The following is a 13,913-nucleotide window of genomic DNA, read 5'->3' as shown; positions in this document are numbered from 1 at the left end:
ACCAAATGTATATGCTGATATCGTCCCCAAATAACTCTCACTCCTAACCCTGTATTTGACCGTAAAGTGTTAAGGTTGTGCGTGACAACCTGGTTCTCCACCCGAGGCTGTTACGTGAAAGTGTCCGGAAAAAGTGCCTCCAATCTTTACACAGGTCGCGACTAATGCCGCTCCTCCTGCGTCGTGTTTGGGAGAGACAGTGTTCACGTCATTTTGCTTGAGCCAACCCCTTAAGACTAACGATAATATCAAACATGTTTGATAATGTCGGAACGTCAAGACGGGAAGAAGACTGGCTAAAATCAGGTCGGAAGACCACCATACACCAAACGACTGAGATTACGGGCACGCGCCACAACTCCAGCAAGACTCCCGTGATTTCAGTCCGACATTGAAAGATTGTCTGAGACTGTCAAATCCCGTGAAAAGTCGTGTAGTGCAAGCCCAGCATAAGTTGCAAAACAATCCAAAATTAAAGTGATGAACCATTTTGATAGCTGTGTTTGTGATCTATTCTTTACCAGTGTCAGAATATGACTAAAGAATGTCTAAACGTGACAGATGTCAGTAGTGTCAGGGGGACAGACCAGCAAGGTGCAGGTTGTCTGTTTACTTAAGAGTCTCTGTGGTCTTTGAGGTGATGACCAGAAGACATAATTGTCAAAATGGAAGCCAATGACACAAATGAGAATATTGATCAATGAACAGGACAAAATTGCATGACTCAACGGTTAGTCAGCTATCTGGTATACATATCAGCCTATTGTACTGTTAATACAAACTTGAACCCAACTCAAGCTTTTAACCAATCTCCTTAGTGTGAGTCAATGACTAAGGTAGACATATATTATTATACCAACCCAGGAAGACAAAGTCAAATGATCCAGGGTTTGTTTAAATCGCACTTAACAAAGCTGTTGTGAACACGCCCTTGGTCTACCAATTACACACATTAAGGAGATTGATTAAAAGCTTGATTTCATTTCAAATTTTTATGAACAGTATACTAGGCTGATATTTATACCACATGGGTGATGCAACTTAGCATAGGATTTACGCAACCTATGCCAACTCAAGAAGATAAACTGTAATTGAGTCTTTCAGCCCTTTTGTGTGACTTGAAAAAAAATGTAAGCCAATGTTGCAAATGAGAAAATATGGATCAATAAGCAGGAAAATAAAATAGCATGATTCAACGATTATTGCACTCTATAGGCAAGATTGGACCAATCAGATGCGACTATGTAAAGGTTGTGTTGCTTAAAGCCCAGCTTGATCATCATTACTTTTCTGCTCTTTTAACAGGTTACCTCAGTTATAAATAGGCCTAATGACTGATCTACAACAACTTATATAATTTAAAAATTATTTGTTAATGAATAACAGATATGTATAGAAATACCTATACTATAGTTAGTATTCCATGTGTGTGGGATAGGCCTATCATATCTTGGAATGGCTTTCAGGTTATCCATAATATATCAACTGATTAATCATTCATAGTTTACATATGATGTGTTAATGATCATTTCATGAGTCACTTAAAGTTTTAGAATATATGGGAATAACGTCCAGAAAAGTTTCTCTAAATATTGTCTGGATGTAAGACCTTTAACTCGGTAAGATGTTATATGCTGAATTAGTAATTGCCTTGATGTGGCTGATATATCTGAGTTATTCAAACACTTACTAACTGGAGTTTACATCTGTATAGCTCCAGAATCAAGGACAATATCAATAACTTCCCTCTAGTAGCTGCTTACTTAATAAGTACTGATGAGGTGAGTGTTAGCAATCACAGTCTTCTGCGTAGCTGTGATAAACAACAGTATTGTCCAGTTTGATTTGACCTAGAGGGCAGAACAGGTTCAAAAATGGCCGCCCAGTACTTGAACACTGGGGCACTTCTCATTTCATGGTGATTGACTCAGATGTATTCACATCAATAGCAACACCATAGCCTCTGCATCTGAACCAACTGATGACTCCAGATGCCAGATAACCCCAAACCAAGTTTTAAGTTTATCAAGAAGTATTTTATGGTGCAAGAATTTTTTTTCTCATATTATATCTTATTGCTGCAAATCCTCGTAACCCAAAATTGCTTTTTAGGACTGTAAACTCTCATAAACACTGCACTGTTCATTTCAATGAAGTCTCTTCTATTGATAGATGTGAGACATCCCTTTTTTGTTGATAAAGTATCCAGCATTCAAACAGAAATATCCTGCCATCTTTGTTTGTTATTATCCACATCACCAGGGGCCTGTTTCAGGAAGCGTGGTTTTAGGCAACTCAGAGTTTGTTCGCTCTGAGTTAGTGGAAACTCCAAGTTTTACAGTTTCAGGAAGCAGGTTCAGCGCAACCGAGAGTCAGTTACTGCGGCAACATACGCCGTGGGTACTCTGAGTTTGTTTTCACTTTACGCTGCAGCTCCGACTGAAGAAAGAGTCACTGTCACAACGCGAACCTGTACAGTTTGAAGCAAAATCACTCCATAGAAATCTCCATCGGGATGTTTTTATCATTTCCTGATGATTTTATGTTTCATCGATCATTTATCTGATCAGTATTCTCAGCCCTTGTGTCGTTCATATAGGCGGCCACCTAACACACTGTGAACATGCTCTACATTCAGATTAATAAACCTATTTGTATTGTATCTCATTATTTTTTTTATTAACAGGAGTTCTACTGTTTTTATATTTTCTTTATGTTTGTCTGTGTTATTTTGGTAGCTCTTATTTTGGTAGCTCTAATGGTTAGAATTGTGTAACTCAGATTACTCTCCTTCTACATTTCAGGGATCTCTGTACAAGGCTGGGCCCGTGGCGACACATGTCTAAGCTTTCTGTGGTGGGACTGCACGGTTTGACACTTTATGTATTGCTAAATGCACATTTTTATTATTTACTTCTTGTGTTACATATTTAGTAGATAGTGCATGTGTTTTCCCTTTTGTTTGGAGTTGGCTTTTGTTGCCTTTGTTTCTTTTGTCCTCCACAGTGGCTATTCAGCGTGCACGTGCGGACCAGACCTTTTTATACCAAAAGGAGAGTAAGCTGTTATCTGAGACTGCTACTATTGCATCCCTCTCTTAAGAGGGTTTTAATCTAGTCTTCTTCAATAAATAAGATATATTTTTGCACCAATTCATGCCTCCCATTCATTGTTCATGTTAGGGGAAGATGCTTCGGCAAAAACGACACACTCATAGCTAATGTAAACGGGTTCCTCCTACCCATCACATTGGAGGTGGCGTTGTCAGGCAAAGAAGGTAATATCTTACCTATGGTTACCACATTTTTGGTAAATAGGTAAGATATTACCTTCTATCCTGCCGACAACGCCAAAAATGTGGTAACCATAGGTAAGATATTACCTTCTATGCCTGACAACGCCACCTCCAATTTGATGGGCAGGAGGAACCCGTTTACATTACCTATGAGTGTGTCGTTCACCACAGTTACTTCCGTCACGCCTGGGTGTTGTTGTCACGCCAGGGTGTTTGTCTCCGGGGCTGCAGCTGGATACTATTGGAAATAGGCCCCTGTTTGAGAGTGTGTTGTTAACTCTTCATGGCTTGTTCAGAGAGGCCTAGGACTTTCACATTTATTGGCAGACAGACATCCTTTTGGTCTTATTTATTGGTGTGTTAGCATTCTCTTGCTCACTATTTTCACCTATTGATACAATGGTAACAATACCACTCAATATACTCAATTCACCTTCAAATTCACTTTTAATCGTTATTTCCCACTTTTAAGCACTGCAGTTTTCTGAAGAACTTGGCTTCCAGTTCCAGACACAGCAAAAGGCTTTTTTCTGTTCATAGACCAGGTTTGCACAGCAGCAGCCTTCTGTAACTTTTACAATCAGGTGATTTATAAGTTAAAGTCTCCAGCATTCAGCGCTGTCCATAACTTTTAGAAGAAAATACATGGACATCTGCACCGCGAGCATTGCTAAAAGAATGCAGCAAGGCATCTGCATTGGAACCTGGACAAAGATAATACTCTTATGCCAAAAGAGGCTAACTGATCAAATACCTTGCATTGGCACCAGTCTTTTGTCAAATACTGTACACAGACACAGTACATGGCTCACAGTGTTTGTAGAAATAACGTCAGTATTCTTGTCTTTCGAAAAGGCAAACCCAAAATAAACTATACAAAAACCTTTACACAATCTTGAATCTGTTTACGTTTTACACTTGGGATACTAACCAAGGAAATGCTTAATTAAAAGGTACTTTAAAGGTGGAAAATAAGGAGACACTGACTAGATTTTTGGATTACTGATTTTCCAGGCTGAAAAGCCAGTCAGACAGCTCTCACTCAGTGGGACTCATATAAGCAGAACCCTATATACTGTAATGTGTTTCTATTTCTAAGTCAGAGCAGAGAAGCTTTCCTACCTGCACTTTGTTGCTCTCCAGTCGGCTCTTGTTCTCGTTGTTGGACTTGGCAGCCTTCTCTGCCACCTTCTTCTGCAGGTGAGGACCTCGACCAAAGAAGATGTAGTTGACAAAGGCGTACTCCAGCAGGGCCAGGAAGACAAAGACAAAGCAGCCCATCAGGTAGATGTCAATGGCCTTGACGTAAGGGATCTTGGGCAGAGTCTCCCTCAGGTGGGTGTTGATGGTGGTCATGGTCAACACAGTGGTGATACCTGCAGAAAAGCAGATGTAGAAGGTGACTACCGGGGGCGGCAGTGGTGAAGTGGGTAGGGAGATCGCCTCTGGAGTGCAGGGTCAGAGGTTCGATCCCCCGTCTACCCGCCACATGTTGAAGTGTCCCTGGGCAAGACACTGAACCCCAATTTGCTCCCGATGGTTCAGAGGGCGCCTTGCATGGCAGCTACTGCCATCGGTGTATGAGTGTGTGTATGAATGGGTGAATGTGGTAAGAAATGTAAAGCGCTTTGGGGCTGAGAAAATCGGCTAGAAAGCGCTATATAAGTCAAGTCCATTTACTACATACACATCATTTGAGAGCTTCTACCCCAATTCCGTTGCACTTTGTGAAATGACAATAAAGACATTCTGAGGGAACAATATAGTTTAGACAAGAAGTTTTTTTTAGCCCATGGTGCACTGTAAAAAAACATGGATTAGGGATTGTTGATCAACCTGCTTTATTGCAAAATGCTTAAGAGCTATGTGTTTGCATGTCATGCTCACAATGACAATGCTAAAATAAATGCTGATCCATGGACAGAGCCATGGCGTTCCACTAGCATGACTCAATATCACATCATCAGCAGAAACATTGAGATTGTGTAACTAATGTAAAGGTGGCTGACCCAGGGCCACTCTGGCAGCTGAAGCGTCATAGTTGATCCAGAAGGAGACCCAGGACAGGATGGTGATCAGGGTGGAGGGCATGTAGGTCTGCAGGATGAAATAACCAATGTTCCTCTTCAGCTTGAAGCTCAGCGACAGACGTGGATAAGAACCTGTGAGACAAAGAAGGTATTGGATGGCTACTGTGGGCAATGCATGACTCAGATAGATAGATAGATAGATAGATAGATAGATAGATAGATAGATAGATAGATAGATAGATAGATAGATAGATAGATAGATAGATAGATAGATAGATAGATAGATAGATAGATAGATAGATAGATAGATAGATAGATGGATAGATCCCGAAGGAAATTCTCACATCCAGTCAACAACCCCCCCTTTACAAGTAATATTTATAATGGATAATACACATTATTATAAAATGGTTCATCTGAGCAGATTTAGAGTTTGCTTAGTGAAAGTGTTTAAGATTACAATAATAAGCCCAGTGTGAGCCCCCTCACAACCTTATTTGTTCTGTGAAAAAGAAAACTGGAGAAAATCTGTGGGTGGCAGCAGCTTGGAGATTATAGCTGGTTACATGTAGATTCTATGAGCTGTAAACATAATCAGTATTTCATATTCTCTCATTTTCTGTCAAAAGAAACATATACATGAGATCAAACTATAATAATAATAATTCTTATTATTAGCACAATATGTATTGACAAAAGAAAGAGGATGCACAGTATATGCTTTTATCTCAACACTAATTACGGTTAGTTATACTTTTACATTTCTTAGTGTTTTTGTCTGTACAGATTTAATAACAGCAGTGTTCAGGCAAAAGAATCAGAAGATGAAAATGCTATTTCTGTTCAAATTAGATGAGTGAGAGCAGCAGAGTTGTGTAAGAAACATTAGTCTGTCATTGTACTGAAGGAATTAGGGCTGTTGAAATGTCAATTATGGTGAATTTACCATGTCATAATCCGCAAATGTTATTATACTGAATTACATTTTATTTTCTAAAATGTAAAAGATAAACTTTACAAAATCACTAAGCATTCCTGTGTGCGTGTTGGGACTTGTTCTGTATTTTTACACTTTATGTAATTTTAGAACCTTATACTGGAAAGGAACCAGGAAATGCCCATGACGGTCACATATGTATTAGGTTCTAAAATGACATAAAGTGTGAACCTTTAAGAGTGCAACAAAATGTGGTGACTAAACCAAGTACCAAGAAGCACACAGGAGCTTTTAGTGATGTTGTAAAGTTTATCTTTTGATCTGCTCACCTTGACTAACAGTATTTGTGCTAAGCTAACCTGGATCAAAAATTAACGCACATTACAAGAACGCTTTCTTTCTCCTTTACTTGAGCCGGAAGGGCAAATAGTAATTTTTTTTTTTTTTTAAATTAATCTTTTCCTTTAAAAGGAATCAACCGACACTATTACTGTTACCTGTGGCAAATACAGCTTTCTTGGAGAGTGTTTGGTAGTCTATGATGTCAAACTGCGGCAGCTCAATGTTCTCCACTCCAGTGACTGAGCCTGCGCTGCCTCCATGCCAGTAGAACTCAATGTCGTCAGTGGTGTATCCGTCTGGAGAGAGGGGACACAAGCAGGGACTCATCAATGGTACCTGCTACCTCACCACCTGCTCACTGTAGGAACTCATCAATGTTTACCACAGTTCACCTGGACAAGTTACAATGCTGTTGTCATCTAGTCCAGAGAAAGCACCTAGTCTACCTTTCACAATTGGTCTTGGATAACTTTAACTCTCCTAAAATGAGAATAATCAGTTGCTTTTTCCCTCAGATGGCATTATTTAAGACAAATAATGTATTATTATTTTTTTTTTTTAAGATAATTTAATCTTTTAATGAAAGATGAGAGGAGAACGTACAGAGTAGAAATGGAGAGACAGGGGGGATGACATGCAGTAAAGGTCCACGGGTCGGATTTGATCCCGTGACCACTGCAACAAGGACTGAGCCTATATGGTACACACTCCACCCACTTCGCTTCTTTGATTGTGGTTTTCTTCCAGTATTTTTTGCAAAAAACAAAAACGTTGGTAGGATGAGGGTTAAAATGAAGTCTAGTTGGCCTTCTCATTACAGAACAATGCATTTAATATAATGTGATGCCCATAATGTGAAACACATGGTTGCCTATGAATATGACTGATGAATTCACAATCATCCACAAGAATGATTAAATAATTAGTGGGAAACTGATAATGCAAAAAGTAGGTGTGATATTTTGCTCCACACTTACTGAACATCTCCCATCCTCCCTCAGGTGGAACTGGAAGAACATTAAAGCCTTCCTTCACCTTCCTCTGGCCAGCCTCTGGCCTGAGTCTTCATCAAGGTCAAGTTACAGTTATTTTTGGCGAGGTACAGTATTTGTCACACCAGAGAAAAACAATGGAACACCTAAGCATTAGTTAAGTACGGTATGAGCTGATCAATGAATTGTTCCTCTATGGATCCATGTAGCCTGGTGATACATGATGACATCACTAGAACCTTCCAATGAATGAGTTACATGTCTGTCCATATGACTTCATGTTTAATCCACTTCAGTCAGTGGTAAGACAAAATGGAACAGAACTAAAAGGCAACATTATTCAGGTTCAGTATGTAGAATTTTATGTCCTTTTTCAGAAACAGACTTAAATGGAATGTTATATTCATAAGTATGTTTTATTAGTGCATCATCTTTTATAAATGAAAGTAGTACTATTAATTATAATCATTTATTTCATTTATAAAGCGCCTTCCTAAAACCCAAGGACACTTAATTTAATGGGGGAGCCAGTGGAGATGGATGAGGGTGGGGTGAGAACTCTGGCAGCAGAGTTTTGAACGTACTGGAGCCTGTCCAGGGCTTTGCATTGAACAGGACTCTGTAACAGTGGTCCAGACTGGAAGGTTATGAAGGTGTGGATAAGTGTTTCTGCCACGGACACAGATAGTGAGATGTTCTTGAGGTGGAAGAAGGCCGATTTAATCATGGATTTGATGTGTGAGTCAAATGAGAGTTATCATGACCTAAGAATTAACCTTTTATATCTGCATAGGAGCTGGGTACTGAGGCCTAGAATAAATAACTAAATACATCTTCACCTCAGCACTTGATATTGTGGAAATACTTGAGGCAGTGGTCGATGATGCCAACTTTAGTAACTAGCTTCTTGTCCTTGAAGGCCACCGTAGCTTCTGTAAATTCTCCCAAATAGAGGGGGTTAGTGAGGAAGCATTTGCATGTTCTAATCTCCCCACGAGATGCTGCCAAACACTCCTTAATTACACACTTTACCTTTAATTATGGTGCGTACCAAGTGAAACAAGCAACGGGCGTGAAAGAGCCTTAAGAATATTTGGTACCTGAGGCCAAATCTTGCGTTGGCAATTCCCTAGTTGTGGAGCATGACTATTCATGTAGACGCAAACACACAAACACAAATCCATTTGCTACTTACAGCTCTCAATCTCCAAGGTGCAGTTCTGCTCATCCAGTGGGTATCTGCGCAGGTCCATCATGCAGGCAGCCGTCGTGGTAATCCTAAAAGACAAAAGGGTTTGGAATTATACATATTCATATGAGTTCTGCTAACATTACCTCCACAACTAGAAATCCTCTTTTATATGCACAAAATGGAAGATGTGTGTCTACACCTTTACACATCCAGCATTCACATTTCAAAAGAGATTTCTTTCTTATTTAACTAAATATTTTTACAATAAAATCTGACCCCCTCACACTTATTAAATGGCCTTTGCACTGCTGACGTCTTGACTCCAGCTCCCCTCAAATTGAGAAGCCTTGTGTTCAAGCTAATTTACAACTATGAATAATTGAAAAACTAACACTACCTTCAAGGCATTCAAATGAAACCATGCGACCAGCCAACAACATAGCAGTGAAGCCTTATGCAAATACACTTTAAATCGAAATTGTATAATAGAGCTTGTTTAGGATACTTCAAGTCCCTGCTGATGTGGCATTGTATGTTCATGCAAAATGATAAAGGCTCTGAGATGTGAAAGAAAAAGAGAGTAAGGTGACAATGAGTTTCCTTCTTTAACCGACATGGTGATCTAGTGGATCTATATTATCTGCAGCTAACAACAGGAGTCTGTCCTGGTGCTGCATGTTGAAGTGGCTTAGCTACATTTTACGTTCACGCTCAAATCATATGTTTCATAACATACTGGGAACTATATTTTAAAAGTGTGACTTTGGAAGAAGAAATGGCTATATGCTCCCCCTTGAACATCTATCTTCACTCTGCTGAGAGTAAGTGTCCAGCTACATCCATCTCCCCATACTTAAGTGTTACAGTGTCTGGATGTAAAAAGCCCCTCACGTTATGAATATTTATTATTTTCTCACCTTGTGAATATTCTAGGGCCGTCAATCCATGCCTTGGACACATTGAATGCATTAGGGAGATGAATTTATTATATTTATTATATATTTGATAAATTATAGAGAAGGTGCAGAGAGTGTGGACAGACAGTAAAAATAGAGAGTGCAAGCTCTCTGGAGTTACTACTAGGATGTTGCAGTTCACCTGTTCCATAGTGGAAAAACATTCAGTCTTCTGTGGACCAATTGTGTTTGATGTTTAAATCATTCAAAGTTTCAATCAGTCTCAAAGTCACATGCAATCCTTTGGTTTTCTTGTAGAATAATAACTAATAATAACTATACAAGTATGTCAATATGTAACCAATTATTCATATGTCTTTTTTCAAACAAGCAACAGCAACAAAAAATCGTTGGATGAAGCCAGTTAAAATCTTTATTTTATTTTTACCACATATTAGTTTCTGAAGTTTTACACAACAGATTTTGGATACAGGCTTTTTTCATTTAATGAATCAAAAAATACTATGTTGTACATGTCTAAGAAATGCATTTTCGGCATGTTTTAGGAGGAAAAAGTATCATAAATCAGACTTTTAACAATGTACTAACAAATCTAGAAGTTGAGATATTTTATTCATAGTATTGAAAAAAGCACATTTTGAGAAATTGTCCGTTAAAGATAAAAACATGAATTCTACTGATAATCACTGTTTATAGCTACAGTAATGTATTTAATTAGGCCCTACACCCCTCAATGCGATATAGGCATACCACTGCTTAATATATATCTAAACTATAGCATAGCAAACATTTACATCCACAAGCTAATTTCAATGTGATAGATTCATTATTAGCCACTGTTGTGTGGCTGGCCTGTCAACCTGCTCCACAGTCGGCACAGACGCTCTCTCTCCACCATCTCCCTCTGATGCGCTGACAGTCTGTGTCTCTCCGACGTGATCGGCGTCATTTACATGTCTTTAACACTTCTTCCCTTCAAAGGGTGATCGCGAAATGTCTGTAGTCAATTGATTTAGTCTTTTTTTGGGTTTGTTTGGTGTATTTTCGGCGTTTTTCCCATTTTATTTTGCGATTTTTTAACTACCCGCGGTGATGCCTTTTAGCGAATCACCTCGTCAGAAATGAGGTCGCGTTCCTAGCATTAAATCCCTCCTCACATTTTCACGGTTGGTTACTGATACAAAGGAAATTATCATAATTGGAATCCGATAACATTGTGCTTGAGATACAGAGCTTTCCAAAGGTACCATGGTTATTATGGTTCAGACAGCGGCTGTAGGCTATGTTACGTTAGAATGCTCACTTTTGGCAAACTTATGAGCAAAATACAAACTTATATTTTGGACCTTTTAATACTAGTATGAAAGAAGACATTTCATGGAAGCTAAATAGTCAAACATCTCAAAATTGTTTTTGTGTGCCTTAACATTTACACATGTGTGGTCTTTCTTTCAAACAATACATATTTTTGTGAGATGTGAGGACCAGCTAGTCAGGTAGAAATCCACTTCAAACCTGCAAACTTCCATGGTTATTTCGGGGAACACCATGGGTCTACAATTCATTTGCAGTTGTTTACATTGTATAATGTCCTATTCTTGTGCTAATGTAAATGTAGGTTGAACCATGTAAGAAATTTAGCGCAAAGAAGGTCTGTGTATCTTTTGGTCATTCGATTTGTGTTTCAGAAAAGGATATTAAAAAAAATATTGTTTTATTGATTTTCGTTTTAAAATACAATAATGCAAATTGAATTACCATTTTTTTTCATCAGGGTAAAAAAGGGACAAACTAAACTTAATTTTTTTTGTTGAATTCCATTTTTCTATTTGTAAAAACAAAAATTGAAATCACTAAAAAAGCCTGTTTCCTGAGACATGAAGTTTCCATTTACAAAGTAGGAACGCTTATGAGGTCTGTGTGTAGGAGAGGGGAAACAATTTAAGTCTGTGGTTGGAAGTTCAGAATACATGTAAGCTAGTAAAATGACCTCTGTATGTGCATGTTGTTTGGTGCATTGGGCTTGATGATGATTAGTCCAGTCAAGAGTTTGGCTGAAAGCAGCATCCTTCAGGCTGCAAACCTAACACACTGCTGCTGTAGTGGCAGCAGTTGCTGGCTGTGTTAAACCTATCGCTATATGATAACACAGTGAGATTGAAAATTACATCCTAGCCAATGTTGGAGCCTCAGTATTGAAAAACTAAATTCCTCCCTTACCAGTCCATGTGAGTCCACATGAGGCACATGTAGCATATAGATAAATGTCTAAATGCATTCAACAAATGCAGCCTCTAATACATAATGCATGTGTTATGCTGTGTATATGCATAATCTCAGAAGATTTCAAAGGTTTCAGGTAAATTACATTGGTTTAAAAGTATTTCTGTTAGCAGTGGATGGAGTGTTGGAATACATGATCATTGGTTTATCCCATAGATAGTATATCAAAAGGATGTAGCATCTGGGCTGACCTCAGTTATTCCAACTGCATCCAATCGTCCTGGTTTATGCGCATTGCCATTTTGTCAGATTTTTACTCCGCCTCATTTCCTCTTGCCGAAAAAGGGCATTGATATGACGTCGGGGGGAGGGAGATACGCCCATCTAGCTGACGTATACCTCCGATGCGAAGTGAGGGACAACGGGCGGATAGCTGTCACTCAAGAGATCGCGCCTCTAATTGTTTATACATTTTAACTATTATTCAGACATTAACCCCCAAAAGAATAAAAACTAGCCTGATGTAAAAAATCCCCCCCTCTCAGTGTTGTCATGGAGATATGACCTTAACATACAGACTAGAATGTTTTTTTTTGGACCAGGTCTTAAATAGGTAATGCTATTACTAGCTTAATTATTATTAGCTTAATGCTATGAAGACAGCATATTTAACACAGGAGTCAATGAGAAATTGCTCTGTTTTGAAACCTGCCCATAGTGGCCACTCGGTGAACTCACATTTGTGTCACTTCTGCATTGGATGCTGGTAGAACTCTCTGTGATTGGGGCTTGGTTTATCTATTATCAACTAAGCTAGGTCGAAACCTGGATGGGCAATGTGTGGCCAGTGTGCTATATTGGGCTCATATTGTTATACAGGTAGGCACTGATGGTATCTACAATGAGAATTCACGGATATAACTTTAATTTAATAGCCGTATCCGTAGCCATCTTTGTTGTTTACTATCACAACTTCAACTGCCCATACACTGTCGTCATCCGGTTACACTCGACCATATCAGATAGTAGGGTAATAATTTTATGTAATGGTCCCTGTAATATTTGTGTAATGTGTACACTGGTGTGGTAGGTTTTACAATTCTTCATATTATTAACTAACAACATAAAGTTTTCTTCCCATCCAGACGGCTGGCATTATGAGCACTGTGGTGATAGTCAGCCTAATAAAGTCACTGATGAAGATGAAGTTAAAACCCTAAACTATAAAAGGCTCCTACTCTCTCTCCCTCTCTGTTTAAACAAAATTAGGGCTGTCAAGCGATTAAAAAACATAATCTAATTAATTACAGGCTCTGTGATTAATTAATCTAAATTAATCGCATACTTATATGACACTTTTTTGCCTGTTTATAAACAGCTGTAGACTATCCTACAGTTTGTTTCGCTCTCTCTCTCTCTCTCTCTCTCTCTCTCTCTCTCTCTCTCTCTCTCTCTCTCGTAGCTCTGTCTCCTCTTCTTAGCCAGGTTTCTAGGTTACATGAAATAAAATTAGGAACTCGGGGCAAATTTTCTAGTTAAAACCACAAAAAAACAGCAGGCTAAATGAAGACTGTCTATCTCTAAAACAGACAGCGCTGCACTGCCACACACACACACACACACACACCAACACACACACACGCAGCTAGCAAACGAAAGTGAGACACGGAGGAAGATTGAGAGATACTTGAGTTTTGAACCTACATTGTTGGCGCCCACTAAATGAATAATTCACAGACACTGCGGAGAATAAAATAGGCTGTCTTCTTACCTTCATGCTTATTTGCCCGAAACATCCCATAACACATCCATAGAGACCTCGGCCCCTTTGCCCTGCTTCTTTCTTTACTGTTTAATCCCGTGCGGGCCGCGTCCGCAAGCTGCGCTCTCGTCTCACCCCTTTTGCACCGGGTCAAAGGGCACTATAGAAGTGCGATTAATCTGCGTTAATTTTTTTAATCGCGTTAATTTTTCTGTGATTAATT

At 39.0% G+C, this 13,913-nt stretch overlaps 1 protein-coding gene across 2 annotated transcripts in view; it reads right to left on the bottom strand.

Moving 5' to 3' along the window:
• The window catches only part of gabrb1 (gamma-aminobutyric acid type A receptor subunit beta1), a gene marked incomplete at both ends in the record, with an annotated part of 59,485 nt that overhangs the window by 2,248 nt on the left and 43,324 nt on the right, over nt 1–13,913 (bottom strand). The window contains 4 exons of one of the 2 annotated variants that reach the window (XM_080042137.1): nt 4,418–4,671; nt 5,305–5,457; nt 6,760–6,900; nt 8,792–8,874. In XM_080042137.1, coding sequence (XP_079898263.1) covers nt 4,418–4,671; nt 5,305–5,457; nt 6,760–6,900; nt 8,792–8,874 — 631 coding nt within the window. The remainder of the gene's footprint in view (nt 1–4,417; nt 4,672–5,304; nt 5,458–6,759; nt 6,901–8,791; nt 8,875–13,913) is intronic. The other variant, XM_080042138.1, reaches the window with a different exon arrangement.

The sequence above is a fragment of the Ammodytes marinus genome (assembly GCF_949987685.1).
Source record: "Ammodytes marinus genome assembly, chromosome: 15".
NCBI lineage: Eukaryota > Metazoa > Chordata > Actinopteri > Uranoscopiformes > Ammodytidae > Ammodytes > Ammodytes marinus.
Note: the sequence above shows the minus strand (reverse complement) of the source record. Positions and strands in the feature narration are given on the sequence as shown.